Below are 24213 nucleotides of genomic sequence, written 5' to 3'. Positions count from 1 at the left end.
GGATGGTGTGGATCTTTTTTTTTTTTTTTTTTTTTTGGTCCTTCAATTATCTAACATGAATGGACAGCTTATGTTTTGTGAAAGCCTGCAGGTTATTTGCTCTAATCACATGGGGCGGCTGTGGCTCAGGAGGTCGGTGGTGCGATCCCCGGCTCCTCCACTCCGCATGTCGAAGTGTCCTTGGGCTGCACTGGATGTCTTTGGTATTTCTGTGCTTACTTCAGAGTATTAAGATACTGTTATGTTTGCTCGGCAAGATGCTGAACCCCAAATTGCTCCCGATGGTTGAGCCAGCACCCTGCGTGGTAGCTTGCCGCCATCGGTGTGTGAATGTAGGCATTGTTGTAAAGCGCTTGAGTGGTCGGTAGACTAGAAAGCGCTATATAAATGCAGTTCATTTACATGCTGTTATTGTGGTGGCTGATCCAATGGACTACAGTAAGATATTCAAGTGACCAAGAATCGAGAATTAACACCTGACAGTCAAAACAACTGTATGTTGTGAGCTTCACAAAACTTGTATTCCAAATGGCGTACAAAGACGACTTAACGGGTGTAAGAGCGCGGAACCTGGACCTCAGCAATTGGCAAACGAGTAATGATCTGAGTCACCCTGTTTCTTACATCACTGCCCCTACTCTTTATTCGTACTTTTGTCCACCCACTGTATTAGCTACTAGAACTTTGCCAATGTTTGCCAGTAGTCTAAATGCATCTAGGCAAAGTATGTGAAGTTGACTAGTTTGTGACAAAACTAATTTCTCTTTACAACTCAGGAACACATTCTGCAGTGTTTGTTGGATGGTGAACCTCAAGCAAGTGTTGCATAATTCACTAACAAGTAAAAACAACACTATAAAGCTCCAGTTCTGTTTCAACCTTTTATTCTGACAGAACATCACCCCATTGGGATTTACATAATGATTACAAAGTAGGACCTTGCCAAGTGGCAAGAAAGAACAGCCTTCACTAAAGCTCAGTATACAAACAAGTCACAAGAATCAACATGCATAATAAAACCAAATGCATATGATGGGGGACAGACATAGAATTCATTACCTATTTTATATAATGGGCTTTATATTAAATCAGTTATAAAATAGTGTAATTTTGAGGTTTGACAATTTCTGTTTTTCATTGAGTAACCCAATTTAGAAGTGCAATGTTTATGATCAAAGTGAAATGTGCAATACGTACACTCCATTCCTCAGGTATTGCGAACATTCACATTATGGACGGTTTGCTGAGGATTTTTAGCAATGCCTAGATAGACAATCTTGAAGGGCAGTAGTGCTATAGGTTCTGATAAGTGCATTTATTCAGACGTGTGTAACTTTTTCATGTGGCACGTCTACAAGCTACATGTGTTCAGATTCAGCGTTGATCCAAGAGAATTGGTGCCCAATAGTTTGAATAAGGCCGAAGGTGAATTAATTTTACATTCAATGTTCTTAAAATCTTGAGATAAAATACACAATCTTTGTGTTTTTCTTCGTCTAAAACTTTTTGGTTACACGATGCATAATGGTAAACTTTGATAAAAACATAAATACACACTTTATATGATAAGGCTGTACAGTACAACAGTATAATACAGGTACAAATCACATAATCACACATGTATAAAAATATGCATGTGATGTTTTCTGCATGCATTCTCCTGTTTTGAAACAGTTTGTTCTGTGCAATTAGTCTTTGGAAAATTACAGGGTTTTTTTTTACATTCATATGCTTTGGTTGGAAGTTAGAATCATAAGTAGAACTGTAATATTTTTAAAGCCAACATTACCACACAGAGGTATTTGAAACATAGCAACTACATTACACACCCATTTGATGTTGTTCAGCGATAACTGTTGACATTTGAGTGACAATTTCCAATGAAATTACAAGGTTTGGTAGAGGAAGGCTTTCTGACTGTCACTTATTACTAGTAGGAATCACCAAACTACTATGTAGGCTCAGTACGAAACAACATACAGTAAATAACCTCAAAGCTTATCATTGTCTCATGTCTGTTTGTTTGTTTGAGCAGTATCTAATTAATTTTCACATCTTAGCTGCGCAAACTTTCTCACAACTCCCAGGGGGGAAAAAAAAACTAGCCCATTGTAAACTACAGCTTTGCATATATAACCATAGAAAACAACTATACAATACAAAATCATTTACAAACTGTGAAAGGTTATTGTTTATATCTCTAGAACCTTTCCAGACTGGTGCAGGAGAAGAAAGAGGAGGCGAAATTGGAGGAAAGGAATGGGTGAGGAGGAGGAGGAGGAGGGAGATGTCTGGCATTCTTTCTCTCTGTGCAGTCGTAGTAAATTGTTTTATTTATCACATTAACAAATGGCAGCTTTTAACTCTGGAACCCATCCCACCAGGGGAATGAGCTGAAAACTTCTGCCTGGGGTAACTGCGGCTCAGTGGGACATTGAGATCCTGCGTTGGCAGGGACTGCAGTGTTGGCTCTCACTGCCCCCATTCACAGTAAAATGGGGAATATTAAACATAGCAAAAAGAGCAAAGAAGGATAATGAGTATTTATAAAGCCTGAAATAGTGTTTGTGTCACTTCAGTTCAAGCGCTGGTGGTTGCCGTTTGTGGTTTTCATTATTTCTTGCATGCGCTATTAGTTTTTACCATGGCACAGTCACCAGAGCACAAGAACCAAACTCAGGTCCGTCAGGGTGACGCTTCACTCCAAGGAGGTTTGTTCACTCCTCTACACTTGGGTGCTATCAGGCTTCCTCACAGTGTGGTAAAAATATACTGTATATATTTAAGCAAAACGTCTGCACTTTATTGAGCCGTATCCAATTAAGAAAAGGAGGCAAAAGTTGTATTGTGAAAATGTAACTATAAATCTTCACATCTTAGATATGATTTTTCACACAGCTCCCATAATCCTCTTCTTGTATGCAAATTAATTTTTATGTTTAATGACGGGAGAACTTCTCGGTTCTTCACCTGTTAGTTTGCCTGGACTGCTGCAATACAGTGATGTATGATGATATATAGCTAAATATGTTGGTCATTGTAAAAACAACGCATATTTTAGCATTTTATAACAAATCACATTGCTGTATAAGCAGTGCCTCTACGTATGTATGTGTGTATGTATGTATGTATGTATGTAATATGTTATAAGCCACCTTTGCTAACGATCGATTTTCTAACATTAACTAGCAAGCCAAGTAGCTTTACTGTTACTGTATTCTCCACAAATGAGATTGAGGCAGCTGATCAACTAGGGAGCCAGAAAGCTGAGATCACATTCAAATAAACTGCAAAACAACTATATGTATATGTCATTTTCACCAACGCGCTGTGGAGCTGCACAGTATCTGTACTTGTTCATGATGTTGTTCTTTGGGTTGCTTTTTTTTTGTTCTCGCGTAAAAGACGACCCTGTCATGCTGAATATGGTTGCAAATAGTTGCAGAAATTCACATTGAGAGAGAAGTTAGCTTTACGGTGCACTTGCAGCGTCATGAGACATGCCTCGTGTGAGCCACACCCAGAGGTGCTTTATGTTTATTCACAAAGGGTTGAAGAAGATGGCTTGTTGTGTTCCATTTTCTGAGAGCGTGTGATTGAACAAGCTCTTGCCCTCCCCTAGGAAAGGAAAATACATTAATAATGAAAACACATTTTGTTTATGTGGTTTGTAATCTAGATTTTGTCTCAATTTCTGTTTGGCTGAACAGTTCCTTTGGGATGGAGTGCATTTCTTGTGCGCATGTCTTTTAGCCACAGAGCAGTGGTCTTCAACAGGGGTGAGACTCTTCCTCCCTCTATACTTGGGCGCTATCAAACTTTGTCAAGGTAAAAATAATTTTCAATAAATCTGTACAAATCTACAAGTCTGTTCTTTATTGAGCAGTATCTAATTAAAGGAGGTAAAAGTTGTATTATTGTGAACATTTAACTTTAAATCTTCACATCGTATGTTTTTCAAACAACTCCCATAATCCTTTTCTTGTATGCAAATGAATTTTGATGACATCACATGTCGGTTGAACTTGCATCTGGGTTGTGTGGACTGCTGCAATACAGTGATGTATGACGATATATAGCTAAATTTTTTGATGATCTTAAAACAAGACATACTCTGGCATTTTATAATGAAACAGATTTTTGTATAATCAGTATCTCTATGTATGTATGTAATATGTTATAAGCTATTTTTGTCTCACATGCTAACGCAAACTAGCTAGCCAGGTAGATTAATGTACTGTAATTCTCCCTAGAGGAGCCAGAGAGCTGAGATCACATTCAAATAAACTGCAAATTTAGGCCTATATGTCATCGCCACCAATACACCATGGGACTGTACAGAATCCGTACTTGATGTCCAACCTTTACCGTTGTTCCCCCTCTGCGAACTCCTGCTAGGCAGACAAACAAAAATGTCTGCCTCCGGCGCCCATCTTCTCTCTCTCTCTGTGAGTCTCCTTAGCAGCTGGTGGTGTCCAGTAGCTGCTTGGACACGGAGAGATTGCCGTTTTGAGAGTTGGTCTCCTTTTCTTCTCTGACTCTGGCCGCTGCTGCCTCCGCTTTGGCCTGCTTGCGGTTGATCTTGAACACGTCCCACCGCTCGGACAGCAGGCCCTTGTTGAAGATGACCGAGGCCAACCAGGAGACGAGCAGGATGGACAGCAGCGAGACGACCATGATGGTGGAGCGGAAGGGGAAGAACTGGGTGAGCTTTCCCTCAGCGTCCGGCCGGCAGCCGGGGAAATGGATGGCGGGTGGGAGGCCGATGAGGGGCTCGCCGCTCAGGACCCTCAGGATGATTCCCATGAGGTAGCCCACAGTGGCCCCGTAGCCGTTAGATACCTTGAAGAAGAGGATGCAGACCAGCTGAGGGAACATGATGGTATAGGACATGTCCACACCCACGAGCCAGAAGACCAGGACGCTGTTGTCCAGGAAGGTGAGGGCCGTGCCAGAGACACCCACCACCACCACTGAGATTCGGATCACCCACTGCATCTCACGGTCTGAAGCCTGGAGGGAGGCAGAGAGAGAAAACGAGAGAAACAAAGAAAGAGATAGTTGAAGATTAAACCTCATCGTGCGAAATAAGGATCCTAAGGATCGCCTGGACTTGAGGCCTGCTGGAAGCCAAGTGAGAATAAATATTTATTCATTATCGTACTCGCATTGAACTAAGGTGCCTGAAGAGTTTAAGGTGGTTACCTATAATTTCTGCAGACTGGGTGTAGTCACTGCAAGGCAAACTTTTGTATTTCTTTAATTCCTGCCTAGGTTTTCGCCGTTTATCTATAACTTAACCTGCATGTCAGAATGAGTCATGAGGTGGCAATCGTAGTCTACCAGAGTTTGTAGGGTCAAACATACAACATGGGGTCTTAATACATAGGATTGTGTGATCAGCCATGGCACTCCCATGTGTCTTATTACTTAGCGGGAGGAGGCTCAATAAGACTAGAGTGGCAGGTTGTAACTCACTCACAGTGTACAGTTAGCTGTTAAAGTTATGACTCTGCAAACTGCATGACAACCTACCAGATCTTTTTAAGTGAATGCAAATGTGAAGATGCTCACACAACAGCTGCACCATAAAACTTTGTAATCTTGTCCCATTGAGTTAATAGACTTGAACTATGTCCTGTATGTCTCAGATAACTCCCAAGTGACATTATATTCATCTGCTGACAGTGGCTGTCAACATGACCGACTGAAAAATGGTTTGGAAATACACTGGGGGGGGGGGGACAACAGCCCAAGAACACTGTCACACTTGAACACACCCCCTTGTATGGGACATCATGGTACATTCTTTAGGGGTGAAAACATGATGAAATAACTCAACGTTCAAGAGGGAGCAAGAAGAAGAAGAGGAGAGAAAACATCACAAAACAAGATGGAAGACAAAACAGGCGGCATACTGTATGGAACCTGAATAGTGACTTTGTTTTCTCTCCGCCGGCAGTAGCTGGCTGCCTCTGGCTTGTGTTGCAAAAGTACAGTATAATAACTCAGCCGGGGTTGTAAATATGGTTCTACCCACACAACAATGTACAATGTTGACCCATAAAGGCTTCTTGTTTCCAGTAGAAAACAAATTTAAATGAAGGCAGATTTAACACACACTGAAAGGGCCATACTGACAGTGTCTGAATAAAGTTAAGGATCGAGCCTGTTTGCTGCAAAGACATGGATGATAAATGGACTCAAAATCATTTTGTTTAGGGCTGATTAAAATATAGGCTGTCTTAAGGATACAGCAACATTCTTGAGGCATTAAAGTGAAGCTATCTCGATGTTTGGTTGAGGACATAACACTCTGACTTGATATTCAGGGAACATTTTCTGGACTGCGTTGGTATCTCCCCCTGAAATTCTCACCTGTTTCCTGATTATGTTCTTGTAGATGTTTGAGGAGAACAGCGAGGCGGAGGAGAGCAAGGCTGAGTCCATGGAGGACATGACAGCAGCGGCTACCGCCCCGATGCCAATGACGGACACGTAGGTCGGGGTGAGGAACTGCAGGGAGATGGGGAGGATGGAGCCCGCCTGGCCGCGTTCATATGGGGTGGGCATGCCATAGCTGGTTGAATTCCAGTCTGGGAGGAGGACAAAGAGAAGGATGGGACAATTTAACATTTAGAGCAGGGGAGCGGGACATATAAACGAGGAAAGGAATAAATGAATGAAACAGGAAAGCGAAGAGTGTGTACCTGTTGATGCAGCCACGGCTCCGATCAGCATGGAGGGGATGCCCAGCACCAGGCAGAAGGCTGAGGAGGCGAAGCAGGTCACCTGGGCCTGGGTGTAAGACGAGGCAGACAGGATCCTTTGGTAGAAGGCCTGGTAGGCCAGACCGCCCAAAGCCTGCCACACACACACACACACACACACACAGTTCAGACAGTGATGAGGGAAATCAATGTGTACAGCAATGAAGGGGGAAAAAAAGGAAAAATTCTCTCATGACTTGGATTTTTCCATTGTTAATTTTGTTGTTGTTGTTGTGCTTGGCTGTTTTATCATCTAATTAAATAAGCCAAAACTGCTGGGTTTAATTAAATGTAAAAAATTTCATTGCTGCAATGCCTGGAGCTAAGTAAGTACTTTTTTTTTCATTAATTGCATAAGCGCTGTGTGTTAGAAGACACATTTTTTATGCACATTTGTGTGGTCTGTGTGTGTTTATATGGACCTCTCCCACTCACCAACACCATGAAGTCATCGATCCACTTGCCCGCCTCACCGGGCTCCAGCTTGCCGATCCAGGGGGCCTGGAAGGTCTCGTTGAAGGCCGTCAGTGAGATGTCCACTGAGTGAGGGTTGGTCAACAGGAACGGAACACACACCCACTATGTACAAAAACACATCCACAAGAACACACGGGGAGGTTTTCAGTCTGCAATTGGAAAATTAAGTCATTGAAACTAGGGTTGCAGTTTAGCACTAATTTGTGTTCTGTCTAGTTTAAAGTACAACTGAGCTATCTGAAGCTACTTTTAAGGGTTCCCCTCATGCAAAAATGAGGCAAAAGCTTTGATAAAGTGCGAAAATATGAAAAATATGAGTCCCAGTTACTCACCAGGCTGACGAAGATGAGGATGAGCTGGATGACGTCTGTGTAGGCCACAGAGTAGAGGCCCCCCAGCAGTGTGTAAATTATGGCCACCACTGAGGAGATGATGATGGAGTACACATAGGACAGGTCCAGGATCACACTCATAGTTCCACCTGGAACAACACAGCAGAGCACTTAGAACCAGTGGATTGACAGGGGAAACTTCTTACTAGTAATGTACAGCTCTTAAAGGTGCATGCAACTGCTCTCTGGGATAGTTAGGTGTTTTTTATTTGGTTCTTTTCCTCATTCTTTCTCCCTTTCTCTCTCTCTCTTCCTCTCTCACACAAACACACACATATACATGCATACACTCTTTCCTATATAATCTTTCATACTGCAGTTCTAATACTTATGATTTACTAAGAAACTGGGCAATGACATTGCCTTGTTATCGTATTGTCCATATGCAATGTTTTCCAAAGAACACATTGACACACAAATTGACATTTACCTGCATAAGGTAAAGCAATTCAATTCTAGTAGTTTAAGACAAGAATGAGGTTTACACTTAAGCATGGGTGGGTTTGGTTCAAACCTTTTAAAAAGCGTCCGAGAGCTTAGATAAGCAACAAGCCAACGTAAAAATGATTATGATAAAAGTAGAACAAACAGAACCATACAGAAACACATAACAGAAGCAGCCTATTGATTGTGAGACTCCAAAACATTCTTTTCCTTCTCCCTCTTGGGTGAATTATCATCACCTTCTTAATAATAGATACTAATACTTCAAAATTAAGTAAAAATTTTTTTTTTTTAAATAAAAAGAAAAGGAAAAAGTGTGAAAAATGAAAAAGCTACAATGAATAAATAAGTAAATAAATGAATAAATAAAGACATCTTGTTACTCAAACAAGGCAAGCAAAGCGTCACTACCTTCACCGTCTCTTCTCCCACATTGCCAGGGTCCCCCCAGCCGCAGCCTGCAGCCGCACCACAACAATGCCCTTAAACAGAGAAGTGTCAGATCGGCACCATCGATCGCTACTCACCACCCCGCTGACCTCTCACCCCCGCAGACCCCCATTGAACCCCCTGTGACCCTTCAACTCAGCCTGCTAGGTAAAGAATCCCTAGCCCCACCCCCTTGCTTGTCGTTTTGACATTTTTCTACCTGTTTTTACATCTCATCTGTGACCCCTGAGGCTTTTTGCCACCCCATTTGACCAATCTGATGTTTGATATTATCTTAAATTGTTAAATTGTTGACTATGTTTTTTTTTCCCTGTTTTTCCTAATGAGCTGAAAGTATTGACAGACTAACCCGTCACTTAATTGCCATAAAAACAAGTCACTCCAGATATTATGTGTTGTTGTTTGTCCTAAGTGAATTCTCCTCTCCTGGTGGGAGATTATGCAAACAGTATCACTAGCTGCACTCCACTGTGCTAAATTTAGGAAGAGGAAAGAGGAGGAATGAGATTTAGGGGTCTCTAGGGCTTAATGGAGAGCACCAGGGATGGAGAGAGGGAAAGAGCTACCTAAATACCCCCCATGTTCTGTTTTTAGACCCTCCTCCCCTTCTCAAAATGCATGCTTGCGTGCACACTCACACTCACACTCACACACACACACACACACACACACACACACACTTTCAGCCCTCCTGTCGCTCCCCATCTCCTCCCTCTCCAATCCCCCGGCAGAAATTTGATTAACAATGATCGGGTATTATTGATTCCACACTGGCGACACATGGACGGTGTCTTTACAAGTTAAGGCAGTTTTGGCACCGAATCCTGCACAGCAGACACACTCACTCAAGCAGACCACAAACTCAGCTTACAGTATACATACACACACATAAACAGTCTCCCGGCAACAGCACTCCTGTGCGCCAAGTGCTCCGCTCACTCTCAGGGGTGTCAAGTGTTTGTATGTGTATGTGTGTGTGGTGTATGTGTGTGTGTGTGTGTGCGTGAGACGTGCATGTAAGGAATGTATGCAGGACTGTCCCAATAACAATTATGGGAGCTTTTACTTGAGGGATTGAGGAGTGAGGAGCCCCCCTGATACTATATTTCCTACTTCATTAGGTTTTAAAGTTCTGGACAAAAACGTCCCAGGAACATTCCTTCCTCTCTATCAGTCCTTTTGTGGAGTGTCAGCACAGCGACCTTGGTGCTAGGGTTAGGGTTAAACACTAGATTTCACTGTTGCCCTTTCATTCTTTTTGTACATCTTTTATCACACAGAATTGAGACAATACATTATAACTAAACAGTGTACAGTAACATTGTTTTTTCTGTCCCTCAGTCAAAGCTTTGGAACAAAGAATGGAAAGAAGTCTCTTGAGACTCAACAACCTGGTTTGAATAATTGATCATCTTTCACAATCAACAGGCTGCTCGTTGTTTAACCCCCCTTTTCAAAAAACACTGGAAAAGAAAACAGCGTTAAAAAACACACACAAGAGAACATTATACAGTCTCTCTCTCGCTCTCACACACACACACACACACGCATGCACGCACACGCACACACACACTCACACACACACATAGCGGTGCACACGGACACTTGCACCCACCCACCAATGCGCGTAAAGACACACCCACACACAGTGAATTCATAACTTGCAGAATAAACAATAATACCATTACATAAACAGCGTCACAATGAGCCCACTTCAATTGTCAAATAACCACAACTGGAGCAATTTTCCGCACTACAGAATGTTAGAAATAACTAGTTAGTTATTTCAGTGCATGACCCTCATTGTGCTTATATGTCATGGGTCAACCTTTGGGTTTTCTCACTCCTTGATGTGAGAATGTGCCCATAGGTTTCTTACATTTAGTCAGAGTAGCAGAGACAGTCAACAGTGCTGCACATAGGCTACTTAACATGCCTGTATGCTTTTGTACCTAGGGCTGGAAATCATCTGAATATTTTCAGTGCCGGTACCGACACCGGTACCTTGAATTTGATACCGGTATCAAAATGGTAATAGTCATAACAGACTAAGTTTTTTGACTGTTATATAATTTTTGGCATTAGTTCTCCCAACTAAAAGAAATAACATTTGAAATGAACACATTTGAACAACATTTGAACACAGAAGTGTGAATTCTTTTCTGTATTTATTATTTTTCTTCTTCAGTTTAACAGTATAACACAACCCTTTGTGAACAAAGTAATTCCTGTATTTGTTTATTCAAAACTATCATATTCAAGACCTTATTATAACTACTAAAACAATTGAATGGCTTAAATGTAAAACATTTAGAACTGTGTCAACAACACCTCACTTTGTATTGCACAAAAATGAATTAATACAACACTTCTAATGTGTTGATGGGCAGAATTAGGTTTCGCTTCCGCTGATGTGAAAAAACATCAAAGAACACAGCCATTAACTAATGGAATAAACAGCATGGCACTGAACAATCTCGGTGTGCGTGTTTGTGTGTGTGTGTGTGCGGGCATGCTTGTGCCGGTGTGTGTAAATGGCACAGTGTGAAGTAACTTACCTAGGCTGACGAGTGTGCGTGCCACCCACAGGACATCAGCCACCAGTGCAGGAATAATCAACGCACTGCTCAGGACGTTCCCGTACTTCTGCTGGAACGGGTCCATCATTGTCACATATTTGTTTTCCCTCATGGGCTTAGCAAAGAAAAAGCCACCTGGAGGGGGAGGGACAGGGGCAGTATGAGTGACATAAAAAACGACCACACTAGAGAGAAAGGGAGAACGAGAAGAGAAAGTGCATGTGGGGAGGGGAGGGGCAAGTGAATGCCATAATAACACGGAAAGCAACAAGTGTTCTGTCCTGATAACACAACAACACCTTCAACTGAGCTTCCACTTGGCCACGAAAAACAATGGACAAGAACGGATAATGGAGTTGTGTTACATTTCCTGATTGACCACGTCCAAGTTTCCAGTTTCCACGGGCCTGAGCTTGGACCATTTCCACTGATAAGAGCACTTCTCGCCTCGAATGACTTAATGTTGCGTTTTCATGGTCATCATTATTTTCATTGTTTGCAACAGCTGCTTACAGATTGAGAACCAAAGTTGTCAGTTCAGTGATTTGAGACGTTAGAGATCTAATCCTGTTGGTGAACTCATCACCTCGCACCTGTTGCTTCGAGTTACAATGTTAAACTGATTTCTCATAGTCCTATTTTTAAAGTGAGCGACACTTTGATTGCTCTGCGGAGTCAGAGGGAGGTGGGGCAGGCGCAGGGGCTGGGGCCGGGTTTGTGAGTGGTCAACAACAAACTAATGTCAGTGAGGTTCATTTATAATGTTATATTTAAAATATATCAAACTGTCTGTTTCTATAGATTGTGCTTGTGTTTGCTGAACTTGTCTTATTGATACATGCAGCTACAAACACTTAAATTGCAAATTATGCATGTCAGAATACACATGCATGCATAGTTCTCATTAATACGGTTTAGTCTGGATTTGCTATGCACTCAAATGACTTCCAGTCCCTACCAAGTAGAAAATGCGATGTTCTAAAGTATAAATAAAGGATGCACTGAATGCCAAATTTTGAAAAAAGTAAAGTGATACTGGAAGTTATTGCCTGACCTCATGAAGAAGTTTGAACTGAAACAGATGTGAGAATGGACCGCTCCTACAGCTGTCCCAGGAACCTGTGCATGCGGTCCATGCACCCTGCTACCTCTACCCCTACCGATTTTGAAAACATCAGGCTGTCTGTTAAACTGTTTGGTGAACATGAGAATCAGTGCTGATCAAATTTCAGGATAAAGGTGCTGTTATGAAAGGTGCTGCTCTGAGGGAGTTGACGTTGCAGGATGCAACTGCAGGATGCAACAAGATTGCAGTGACAGATGCAAGAGTACTGTCCCAGTACTGTGTCATTGGATCAAATGAGGCCAAAGTGAAATATGGATCAGTGGAGCAGCAGACTGTAGGGTTCAGTGTCAGGTTTCAAATGTTTTTTTGGGTCAGTAGCATAGGTTGGAGTGAGTCATACACTCAGTGTCAGATAGTAACCTTTTTGCTTATGTGCCAAGAATAATTTTTACAAGCCAAAATCATTTATGTTTTAAAATTTTATCTAAGGTCTTATATAAAGCACTTTAAATTGCCTTGTGTACGGAATGTGCTATCTAAATAAGCTTGCCTTTCACTGCTATTTTGTGTGTAGAATCAGGTATCAGGTATGTTAATTTAAAGCTTGCTCACTTATACAATGGATCAAGTTTGTAATTCATCATGAAGCGCAGCAGAATTCAAATTATAATGGAGCATTTTGAAGCTTAATTTCTAAGTGTGAGAGCAGGCAAAGACCAACGACAACTGAGACTTTCAAAAGTTAACGTTTCAGTTAAGTTGCCAGCCAGTGGGGCCGGTGACCTTTATGCCACAGGCAAATTATACTGGTACTTGATGCTTGGCGGGTATTAATTTCAGACCCTGCATACAGTAAAAGGTGAATTATCTCTGCATCATTACACCTTGTGTACAAGACGCGTTGCTGTGAAATGTCAGGCTGGATGAAATTCATGTCTAGTTTATCATTTGTGTCTATTTGAATCCTTAAGCTTGTAATGTGGGGACGACATGGACCATTAACTTTCACCAACTCCATTTTACATCTATTTCACCACTGTATCCTATTGAATTTGGCCCAGATTGCAATCCGGTGACATAATTGATCCTTAACAAATACGTGCCTAAATAAAGACAGAACATGAAATCTTGTCAGTGTTCAGGACTTGGGGTTCAGGGGTTAAAGGTCAGGGTCGGTGGTATGACTCACCTAAGAAGAAGGTGAGGACGTAGGGCACAGGCATCAGAGCCCACACCAGACCTAACGTTGGGTTATAGACGGCTTCAGCTATACCCAGGATGAAGCCTCCACCCACCCATGTAGCTGTGGAAAGACAAATGAACATTAACGGGGAAAGATAAAAACACACACACACACACACACACACTCATGCACTACATGACCTTCTTCACCCATATCAACCAAGTAGTGTTTCTGTGTTTAGACCAGAGCTGGGACTCGAGTCACATGACTTGCACTCAAGCCAGACTCGAGTTACAATTTTAACTGCTTGACTTGATGCATGAAGAGGATACTTGAGACTTGGGTTCTGGTGACTCTGACTTGTACTCTGATGACTTGAAAAGGTTTCTAAAGTCTTGACAAAAGATCCTCTGTTTGTGTAAATGACTTTGATTGAAAGTTATGAGATTTGTTCCACCAGACGACTGAATTTTAATTCTGTTTTCTGAATTTGTATGGAATGATTGAATTTACTGAAGTTGAAACTGATTATAGAAATCAAACTCATGATGCTCTCATGATGTTTCTATCCTAGTAAAACAATATTGCATTGAAAGGTCCTAGATATTTAGTTTTCTTTAAGATATAAAAACGATACTGGACTCTTTAGACTTGAGACTTGACATTAATGACATGGACTTGACTTGGTAATCTAAATTTAGACTTTGGATTTGACTAGAGCCTTGTTCCCCAAGACTTGAGACTGACTTGGGACTCGAGCAAAGTTGACTTGATCACACCTCTGGTTTAGACACACCACTGCTCGGCCTCTGATACAGTTAACACTAGTTTCTCCCTCTTCACAGAGTGAGAACATTCCAACCTTTAATTTCAGGAGCATAAAAAAACACCCAGACTCAAAACAAATCCCATTGGCTGCTTTACCAGTCAGTGTGAAGATGCCGACTAGCAGGTTGATGTTGCGTCCAGCTAGCAGCGTTATCTCCATGCCGTCGCCTGTGCATTTTTTCTCCTCCTTCTTGGAGCGCATGGAGGCCCAGATGCCCGTGCCCAGAATCAGCAGGTAGAACAGCGCCATCACCACCAGACCCGGCACATTCAGAGCCATCCTCAACCTCTGTCTGAGTCACCTGCTGGGGGGAGATGGATAAAGAGAGAGAAACGAGAAACATCAAGGTCGATGCGGAGTCTACACCTAAAAAAGGTAATACACAAATGCTGTTTGCAATGGCTATCAGAACATTCTAGTAGACAGCATTACAGAATGGTGAAACAAAATCAGAGTTCAACTCAAAACATTTGCTTCCTTTTACTTAAAAAAAAACAAAACAAAAGAGATCTTTGTAGGATTGGAGGGCAGTGGGGAACGGGGGTAGGCAAGTTTGCAAAAATTCAACTGCCATCTAAGATGATTTTGAAACAAAGAAAATGCTGAGGTACATTCGTCACGTGCAGAAAGCTATTAAGCGCAAATGATAAACAATGATGAGCAGAAATCAGTGGCAGGTATTCAAGTCAATGAACAGAGGAAGGTGAGGGAGGTGGAAATAAGAAGATAGGTACATCTTTCCTTTGGGAGAAAAGTGGGTAAAGAGAAGAATGTTGCAGCAGAAAAAAAAAAAAGAAAAAAAGAAAGGAGCAGTAGCTTTTTTTCTCTCTGATGACCTGGCTCTGCTGGCTTGGCAGAGGGGTGGATGGGGTGAGGATGAAGACAGAGTTGGAGTGAAGGAAGAGGTAAAGGAGGAGGTGGTGGGGGAGGAGGAGGAGGCAGGGCGTGAAGGGTGGAAGAAGGATGAAGAGTCGGAGAGGTGGAGGGGGTCTCACCATAGGCTCGGCGGCACTGACAAGATGGCGGACAGTTGTTGTCCCCCGTCTTCAGTGGTTGGATGGCCCGAGGTTCGACCGAAAACCTCGGGAAGTGAGCACAACTCAGAGCCACGTTAGTGTGTACGTGTGTGTGTGTGTCTATGTGGTGACTGTAACTGGGCATTGGACAGATGGTTTCCAAGAGAGGACCAAGAGAGGACCAAAAGAAGATGAGAAAAGCTTTTGCATCTATAAAAAAAGATGCATATCTTATCTTAAGAACCCACTTCTCTGTATATTGACATGGCTAATGTCATGCTACAGGTTTTATATACTATAGTCACTGTATTATGCAGTCTAGGGAAGCTGAATTGACGGCTGCAACTCAGCAAAGGAAACAAATATCCATAATATTAGGATAATTTGTAAATCCTAGAGGGGAGGTTTTTACTATAAGCCCTTGGGGGTTTCTTACCTCTCCTGCACAATCCCTGCTATGTTTTATATACTTTTGTTTTATCACTTCCTTTGTGCTAATAAATAAAAATAAATAAATAAAAAAAACCGCTATAAATTCACAGAGATAGTGACCATTAGTAGTTTTTCTATGTCTATGTTGTTTTTCATGGTCTTTGTAGTCTATGCTGTGTTTTTTTTGTATAGATCTGTATGTGATTTGTGTTTTTTTATACTTGGCTACACAACAAATTTCCCATCTGGGACAATAAAGTTGAATTGAATTGCACTTATTCTCCAGTTTACTGAGTGCTCAAGATTAGTTTTCGGTCCAAAGTATCACAGTAAGGCAGTTTCTTACAAATAACCTTTTTTATTGTCACCCTTTCTACAGACAAAAATTAATTAGTCAAAATAAAAGCCATATTTTTCATTGTCACAAACAAGACATGTGTTTTTTTCTTTTCCCCCCAAGTGAAAATCATACTTCATAAGCTCTGGAAGGAAGAAGGAATGCATTAAATTAAGGAATGCATGTTATATCCAACTGGGAGAATGGAGAGAGGAAAAAGGAAAGGGATTGTGAGAGGAATGAATTTGAAAAATATGGGTAGGAAGCGGGCATGTGAGTGATGGTGTATGTGTGTGTGTGTGTGTGTGTATGTGTGTGTTTATGTGCAGGCATGGAAGGAATGGGTAAAAGGCTGAGGAAGGTTCTGTGCCAAAGTCAACAAGGACTCAAACTCACTCACATGGCTCATGTGTATTCTGTGTGTGTGTGTGTGTGAACGCTGTATAGCCACTACAGCCCCTATACATGCCAGACATCGTGGAACTTAAAGTTCATCTTTATCTTACATTACAGCACACTTACTATCTGTTAATATCTAGAAATCTTGTCCAGTCATGCTTTTTCCATCTCAGGAACACTGCAAAAATCAGATCCATTTTCATCCGTGTTCCCTTGTCTGTTATTTATTTATTCAATTTGTTTTATATATGGCTCGGTCTATTTGTTTTCGCTTATTTTGTTTTATTTTACTCTCACTCTCACTCTTTTACTACATTACTGTTTTACCTGATTGATCTTTCCGTTTTATTGATCTGTACTTTCTCTTGATCTCTCTTGATTGTGAAGCACATTGTAACTTTCTTTTGAAAAGTGCTATATAAATAAAGATGATGCTGGTGATTATAATTATTATTACCAAACTACCAAACTCTGCTCCATTCATTCTACCACTACTACTGGTGTGCAGTTGTACCTGGAATGCAGAGAACAAAAAAAAAAAAAAATTGGACCGTACGCCATAGCAGTAAACAGGACTAAGCAAACAAATATGGCTATGTTTAAACTGTGGTGTTCACTTAACCCACTTTTGGAGGCGGTGGCAGCTATTTGACACTGTGAAAACATCCAATAATGCTCAGAAGAGGGATACGGCACAGTATGGAAAACCATGAGTGACCACAAATCAACAACAAATCACTCCCAAACCATCATGCTCCTAATACTGAGCTTCTGTGACTCATGCCTGTCTACAAATACAGTGAATAGCTATTTTGAACTAACTGCAATCACCTTGTTTCCACCTTTTCAGTGACTAGTAAGTAAGTTGAACTGCCTCTTCAGATTTCACTGGCCTCCTCAAAAGGAAAATAAATAAAAACAATCTTCATGTGGTTTACTGTACAGTGATGTCTTGGCTTGTCTGAGCCTTTCGCCTTTCACTGGTCTTTGCAAAAGTCCAGTAAGTGACACCTGGAGCCAAACCTGACCCAATCTTTTAATCTGTCTCGGTGACGTAAATGTACAGGTTCCTGTATTCCTGCAAGAACAGGAAGAATGGGACCGCTGCTATTCCGTTTATTGCAAAGTGTTGTAGTCATAAAAAAGGCAAACGCTACTGGCCAACATTACCATCAGCAGCAAAAACAACACATAGAGAGCAAATAATGATTGGAGCAGTTCCAGAGACTCTTAAAACTTTATGGGTCTTTATACAACTGCTGGAACAGCAGAAAACCCTGTGGGGTGCTGCTATTGTTTGGAGGGGATCTCTGTGTCCACTGGGACAACAGAGAACACTGTGTCCCTAAACCCCTCCGAAATTAATAAGACCATAACTTCCTGAGATACTTATACTTTAATGAGTAACAGATTTGGATTTTATAGACATCACAACTCACACATAACTCTGTTGTGTAACTCTCTCTGGTTTCCTTTTGAGTCTCATTTTCAGTTTGTCTATTCTATATTCCTCTTTCTCCCTAATGTCCTTAATGTCTCTCTCTCTTTCTCTCTCTCAAGTTCAGTTAAACTTTTCAGCTAGGCAGGATGACAGACCACAGAGTCTTTTTCAGTTCCACTTTTTCTCGTTCGGCCCTCTCTCTTCTTCGTGACAGTATGTGAGATATTCCACACGCCAGACAGAGAGAAAGCGTGTGAGAGAGAGAGAGAGTGAGAGAGAGAGAGAGAGAGAGAGGAGAAGCCTGGAGTCACTCTATAGGGATATGCCAAGTCCAAGTATACTAACCCAGAACTATTTCTTCTACCCAACCTCCCACCTGCCCCAAAAACCTCCCACACTTGCCCTCTTCTTTCTCTCTCATCCCCTTGCTGTCTATCTCCACCTTCTTCACCTTCTCCAGTCTCTCCTGCTCTCTCTCTCTCTCTCTCTCTCCATCTCTCACACACAAGCGCAATACATGCCTGTGCGTCGGCCTGTTTGCTCTGTAAACATCTCGGAGGGGACCGAGCAGCAGCAGTGGGTTCCCAAGGTCTCACTGGGTTCTGCTCCGGGGCCAAACAAACAGCCAGCCCTCCTCCAACCTGGACTGCTGACCAACACGCACCACAGCTGGGTCGCAGATTTCACATGTTGGCCCGGTCTGGCCTATTGAAACCTACAGGACTGTCTCACGCATTTGTCAAGAATAGGAGGGGTTGTAGTTGCCACCCTCAGGTAATAATGAATGTGAGGCTGGATACACTTAAGATACTGATCTCTGGTTCAACACAAAACAGGAAGGAAGGAAGGCAGTTGATTTTCTTTGGTATTTGCACCCTAAGCCAGCTCAAGAAAATGGTCGAGTTGACTGAAAGGATGTCAGGTTTCTATTTAACTCTAAGGTCTGCTGTGGGCAACACTCCAACAGGCAACAACACTCTCACTGTAGCAGATCTATAGAAAGAGTCAGTCAATAAAACTTGATGAGGACAAGATTTCTTTTTAAAGCACCCCCAACGCACATGTATATACCAACACACGTAGGAAAACATGGACAGATATAGACACAGAAATGCTTGTGTGCGCATGCACATTCACACACACTGCAAATGCAGAAATGAATTGAGCAATGGTTGGGTGGCTTCTTATGTAAGTTTGAATTGTGACAGATCAGTGCACTATGCTTTGAGGAAGTTATAACCTATAGTGTGTCTGCTGCTGATGGCTAATTACCGCAAGATGTAGCTGCCACGCATTTGCATTTATTTGCATCATTTACTTGCATCACACTTATTCTGAAATTTGGTCTGTGAGTGCCACAGGCAGCTTGGAGTTTTCCATTTCTGAGATGTTCTAAGTTGATTTTAAACGCTGAACTTTAAAAAGTATATTGTTCCAAATGCATCTGTTTTGTGTATACTCAAAGAGGAAGGCATTGCTTCAGAACTTGTCTGTGACTCTTGCCACAATTTTGTGTTATGTGGTTAATTGCAGCAACACCTTGAGGCGGCTCAGGCTAAGCTGGACACATGCTCTTTGATTAACTAGATAGATACATTTAGAGTGAGTTCATGGACAAATTCTACTATTTCTTCCCATATCGCCTCTAGAGGCTGATCAAAGGGCTACTAAAAGTACAGATTCAACATCTACAATAAAAAACCTCCGACAGTGGCATGCAAAAGCTACACTTTCTATAAACTCTCTCTATGGAAGTTGGAATTTTCCCACTTGCCTGAGGATCAACTTGTAACAAAAGTAACAAGTGATAAATCATGTAAATTACTGGGCAGTGTAATTCATTCGCAGGAAAGCGATGGGCAGGATACGTTTAGAGGAAAGTGGGAGATAAGGCTGTAGCGCAGGAAGTTGACTTGACACAGTTAAGCTCTCACACACACACACACAGGCATAAAGACACACGGAAGAAGATGGAGGTCGTAAGTATAAACAAACTGGCATTTTTCTTTCTCTCTCGGTCACACACACATACACACATTTTTTCCCACCCTCTTGAGAAATAGTGTGGGCAGCTGAGAGCCCTCTCACATGCATCTGGGCACGTCTGAGGTGTAGATGTGTGTGTGTGTGTGTGTGTGTGTGTGTGTGTATGCGTGTTTATACAGTATATGTGTGTATGTAAGGGACGGTAAAGTTACAGCACAACTCTTAAAAAACTTTATTCTACTGCCTCCAAAGTGGTCCCACACCTACTGCCAACAGTATCAGTTGGTTAAACACATTTATCTCTCTCTCACACTCAAACATAAACAGGGTTTTAAAGACCGCTATTACTTCCCAACATTAGCCAACACACATGCAGAACAGCTTGAATCTGAGAGCAGGCATGACTGCCGGCCTCAGATTGCGTCAGCGATGGGAGTTTCTTGGGACACGACTGCTTTCTTTGTCGAAAATATTTAATGTGGTACTCTCTTGCCTACAGGTGAATGTGTTTGCTTGGCAACACCCCAGCTACAACACCTCTTCTTAAATACCACACACACACGCACACACATACCCAAGCGCACTCACACACACCCCAGTACTTTTCCATCAAGTCTAACCCATTTGCCAACTGCGCGCTTGGTGCTTGTCTCCTCCCCATCTCCACCCCCTGCGGTTTTGTGATCGGCAATGTGTTTACCAAAGTTATCATCGGCTATTAACAGATAGAACTGAGTGTGATGATCATGTTTCACTATAAGCATACACATATGCGTGCGCACACACACACACACACACACACACGGCAAAGACAAACCGGGTGCCAGTGAAATGTGATCTTGCTATAACCCAGACACAAGCGTGTTGTCTTTCACACAGAGGGAGAGAGAGAAAAGAACAACAGATATCATGGAAAAAAAAGACATAAGTCCAACCTGCTAACTCTCTCCCTGCCTTCCCTCTCTCCTCTATCTTTGACAATTTGGCAATCGCTGTTAGATCCTGTCACAGTTGCCGGGGGAAAATAATCCTTGTTTCTTTCAAGGGTGCGTTTCCCTGGAATAGACAGCCCAGGCTGAAACCAGTTCTGGGAAATAATCCATTCAGCATCAACAAGCAGAACAAGAACCAATGACACAAATCAACTGCAAATAGCTGCGGATAGCAAAGTCTCTGTAAGCACTGCAACATTTACTACTGGCATGCAGTTTTGAAATCCACACAACTAAAACAAAAAATGGTTTAACATGTTGTGGTGTCAAATTTCATACTTTATCACTCACTGTCACCACGTAAAACAAAAATAACTCATATTTGGGGAAAGCTGTCCTACAAGATGACTAAACAACACACAGAACATACAAAACATGTACATGCTCACACATATGGTCCCACACCCACCCATCTATAGAGGAAAGACTTCTATATGCATAGCCAGAACACAAGGTAAGGTAATGATGGAATATTTTGATGAAACACACCCATTGCCGCAGTTATTTTTACACTTGTCAGCGGAGGGTGGAGGGAGGGTTCGTCTGTATACGCCTCCCTGTCTACCTGTTCATCTATGTGTCTGTCTTTGAGGAGTAGCGTTGCTTTTTGTGGTGACGTATCTCTTGAACTTGAAATGCACATGTGGAGACAATGAGGAGGTTGTGGTGGACGGGATGGGGGATGGGGGAGTTCGGTAGAAAAAAAGATGTACAGCTGCATTCACACCCACATCTTAAACACCATTATGCATGTAAAACTATGCAAAGATTTTAGATGTTGTCGGACAGGTTTGCTGGATATTGCCAATAGTTGGCACAGTAGAGGTCACTGGTGGCGGCAGATCAGTGCATGGATGAGGGACACAGAAATCACCTTGGGACCCTCACCACCGTATTAATATCTCTGACAAGTTGCTAATTCGCTCACAGAACAGGGAGGTGGGTGCGACAAAGGTTGAGCTGGGAACAAAGGGATCTGACTAAACACATGATTAGGACATCAAAGCCCAATCGCTTTGAAGACAAATTCGAGATAATCTCTCGTTTTAGAGGTGCTCACTTGGTTGATTCAATCACAGTGCTGTGTCAAGGAGATTTTAGGATTTGGCTGGGCGAGTCAGCCATCGGCGACAATGACACTGATTGACTGGAATGATAAGAGCGAGAATGAACTGAGAAGAGGACTGCCTTCTCGGAAGGAGCTGATGAATAAATGTGAAAGTCAGTGGGGTGATGAAGAGACGTTGAAGAGAGAGGGGAAAAATACAGGAAGAGATAGAGAGAGACTTATGTAAAACAATTTAATTCCACGTGAAGATCGACAGGTTGTTTTTACATGAAGAAATACTGCCATGAAAAAAACATCATCATCAAGCACCGACAAATTACAAAATCTATAAAACAACCAACAAATATAAACAAATTTGCATCCACAGCGAAGTACATAGGAAACCCTTCTGAGTCGTCATATTGAAAGCAAATGACAACAATTTCTCTCAGCATCCTTTACAATTGCTCTAAAACAGTCATTTAGTGGTGGATAAAAAAATTTAGTAAACTGAATTCTAACTCTCAATATAAATCAAGAAATATGTCTAAATATGATTTTTCCCATAACATTTTTTCATAACACCATAATAATGATTTAAATGTAATTAAATAATATTTTCATTAACTTATATCAATATATATATTTTCATTAACTTATATCAATCTAATACTACTTACTATAATATAAACTACAAATATGAACAGGGTTTCTCCACCACATCCCCGCTCTCAGACCAAGCTCAGTGGAAAATTACAGGCTTATAAATACCATTGACAGCGACATAACAGGAAAACAAAGATAACCAGGTTAGCCAGAGAAGGGACCAAATTAGTGAAAGCAATCTCTTCAGGGCTATTTCTAGGTCCGGCATGCACTCTCACATAGTGTGTCCCTTGCAACTTGGCCGAGCCAAAACGAGCATCTCAAAGAACACACACACACACACACACACACACGCACACACACACACACACACACAGGAATACATATACCTCTGTATTTTAAAATTCAACAAAACCAAAGTAAAAAAGACGTACATAAACTAACAAACTGATAATATTAAAGTAAAATACCTACACTCAACACAGCAGAAACGAGTGAGCACATACAATACATACCTAGTGTTAACAGTACGTGTCAGTTCTTAGTGATGTGAAGAGGGAACAGAGGCTATTCCCACAGGACAGAGAACAGGCCAGATGACAAATTCAGTCCGGGAGGTGAGGGATGAGCGCAGCACTCAGAGATGGAGGGCAATACGAAGAAGGCAAGTCCTCAAAGTCCTAAAAGTCAAAAAAGACCAAAAAGAAACAAAAATAAACTGTTGCAAAACCTTTTTAAAAGAGTGTTCTGTTGACATTCAAAGTTGATGTTCGGAGCTCGTGAGCCAGGTTCGGCGAGGAGGGATGGAACTCTCTGGAATAACCACTCAGCCCTCCTCTGCTTATAAACCTCAGGGGGGTGGGGGTGGTGTCAAGTGACAAAAAAAAAACGCAGGAAGCTGCCAAAATTACCACCTGATTGACGACTGCCTCAATTTTCTTTTTTGTAGCCAATTAGCTCTGTCAGTACCGACCCAGCCCCTGTTTTGCTGTGATCCGTGTGCAGAACTGGGCTATAACGGGGCTGGGGTGGAGAAGGGGTGGGGTGTGGACCTGTAGCAACAGCTCTCTCTCTCTCTCTCTCTCTCTCTCTCTCTCTCTCTCTCTCTCTACGTCCGGCATCTCTCGCTGCCTTTACCTCTATTTCCTACCTCTAACTCAACTCTTCTTTCTTCACGTCTTCACATCATGTCACACCTTCTCCCATCTACTGTCACCACATTGTTCAAATAATGAGGACATAACCAAGCAATATCACTTCTCTCTCTCTCTCTCTCTCTCTCTCTCTCTCTTTTTTCACCTAGATTAACACTGCATGTCAGAAATGACTCATCCTGCCTCAGCTACCTGCTGCGTTTCACAGCAACCGCACAGCCAGACGCCACCAGTATCCTCAGAAACCCGCTACACATCGAGAAAAACACAATTCCCCCCCACTCTCCCCCTCTTTTTCTTCCTCATTTCTATTGGTGTGTGCGTGTGTGCGTGTGTGCCAGTGTGTGTGTGTGTGGGCGAGCCAACCGCTTCCATGCCCAGGACTGCAACAAAGCCTTGCTTGTTCTCTCCGTGCAGTTTAGTGTATCAAGCATTTAGAAAATCACCTGGGACGAGCAAGACAGTAGCTGTGGGGCAGCAAAAGTTATACAGTCACTGAAGAAATGGGCACGCGCTTTGGTTTAAAATCCGTAGAAAAAGTTAAAGGGCGCTTTCAGACCTGATAGTCCGCTTCCTTGCTTCGCACCTGATGCGAGAATGATGTTTCGTTTT

General features: G+C 42.1%; 1 protein-coding gene across 2 annotated transcripts; it reads right to left on the bottom strand.

The window, feature by feature from the left end:
- Positions 1-867: 867 nt before the first annotated feature.
- Positions 868-23412, bottom strand: LOC139648091 (high affinity choline transporter 1-like). 2 transcript variants are annotated; one of them, XM_071524159.1, is made up of 9 exons: positions 22963-23412; positions 14286-14491; positions 13368-13481; positions 11092-11247; positions 7580-7728; positions 7206-7349; positions 6711-6864; positions 6379-6596; positions 868-5013 (listed from the first exon to the last, which is right to left on the bottom strand). In XM_071524159.1, exons 2-9 carry the CDS (start codon positions 14467-14469, stop codon positions 4459-4461), a joined length of 1674 nt encoding a protein of 557 aa, XP_071380260.1. In that variant the 5' UTR covers positions 14470-14491; positions 22963-23412; the 3' UTR covers positions 868-4458. The 2 variants fall into 2 exon arrangements, with proteins under 2 accessions (XP_071380260.1, XP_071380259.1); XM_071524158.1 differs by having other exon boundaries at positions 14286-14494; positions 22963-23411.
- Positions 23413-24213: the final 801 nt, after the last annotated feature.

The sequence above is a fragment of the Centroberyx affinis genome, unplaced genomic scaffold (genome assembly GCF_046629955.1).
Source record: "Centroberyx affinis isolate AG114_WGS23_722 - 3 ecotype Tasmania unplaced genomic scaffold, CSIRO-AGI_Caff_v1 ptg001157l_1, whole genome shotgun sequence".
Lineage (NCBI taxonomy): Eukaryota > Metazoa > Chordata > Actinopteri > Beryciformes > Berycidae > Centroberyx > Centroberyx affinis.
The sequence above is the reverse complement of the archived record's forward strand: the minus strand, read 5'-3'. Positions and strand labels throughout refer to the sequence as shown.

Bases quoted from the DNA above. Each gene is read 5' to 3' on its own strand.
- LOC139648091 (XM_071524159.1), bottom strand. From the start codon at position 14,469: ATGGCTCTGAATGTGCCGGGTCTGGTGGTGATGGCGCTGTTCTACCTG. The intron at 7,729-11,091 runs GTAAGTTACTTC...GTGTTGTTCCAG, and splicing joins ACGCACACTCGTCAGCCTAG to GTGGAACTATGAGTGTGATC. The intron at 6,865-7,205 runs GTGAGTGGGAGA...TGTGTGTGGCAG, and splicing joins TCGATGACTTCATGGTGTTG to GCTTTGGGCGGTCTGGCCTA.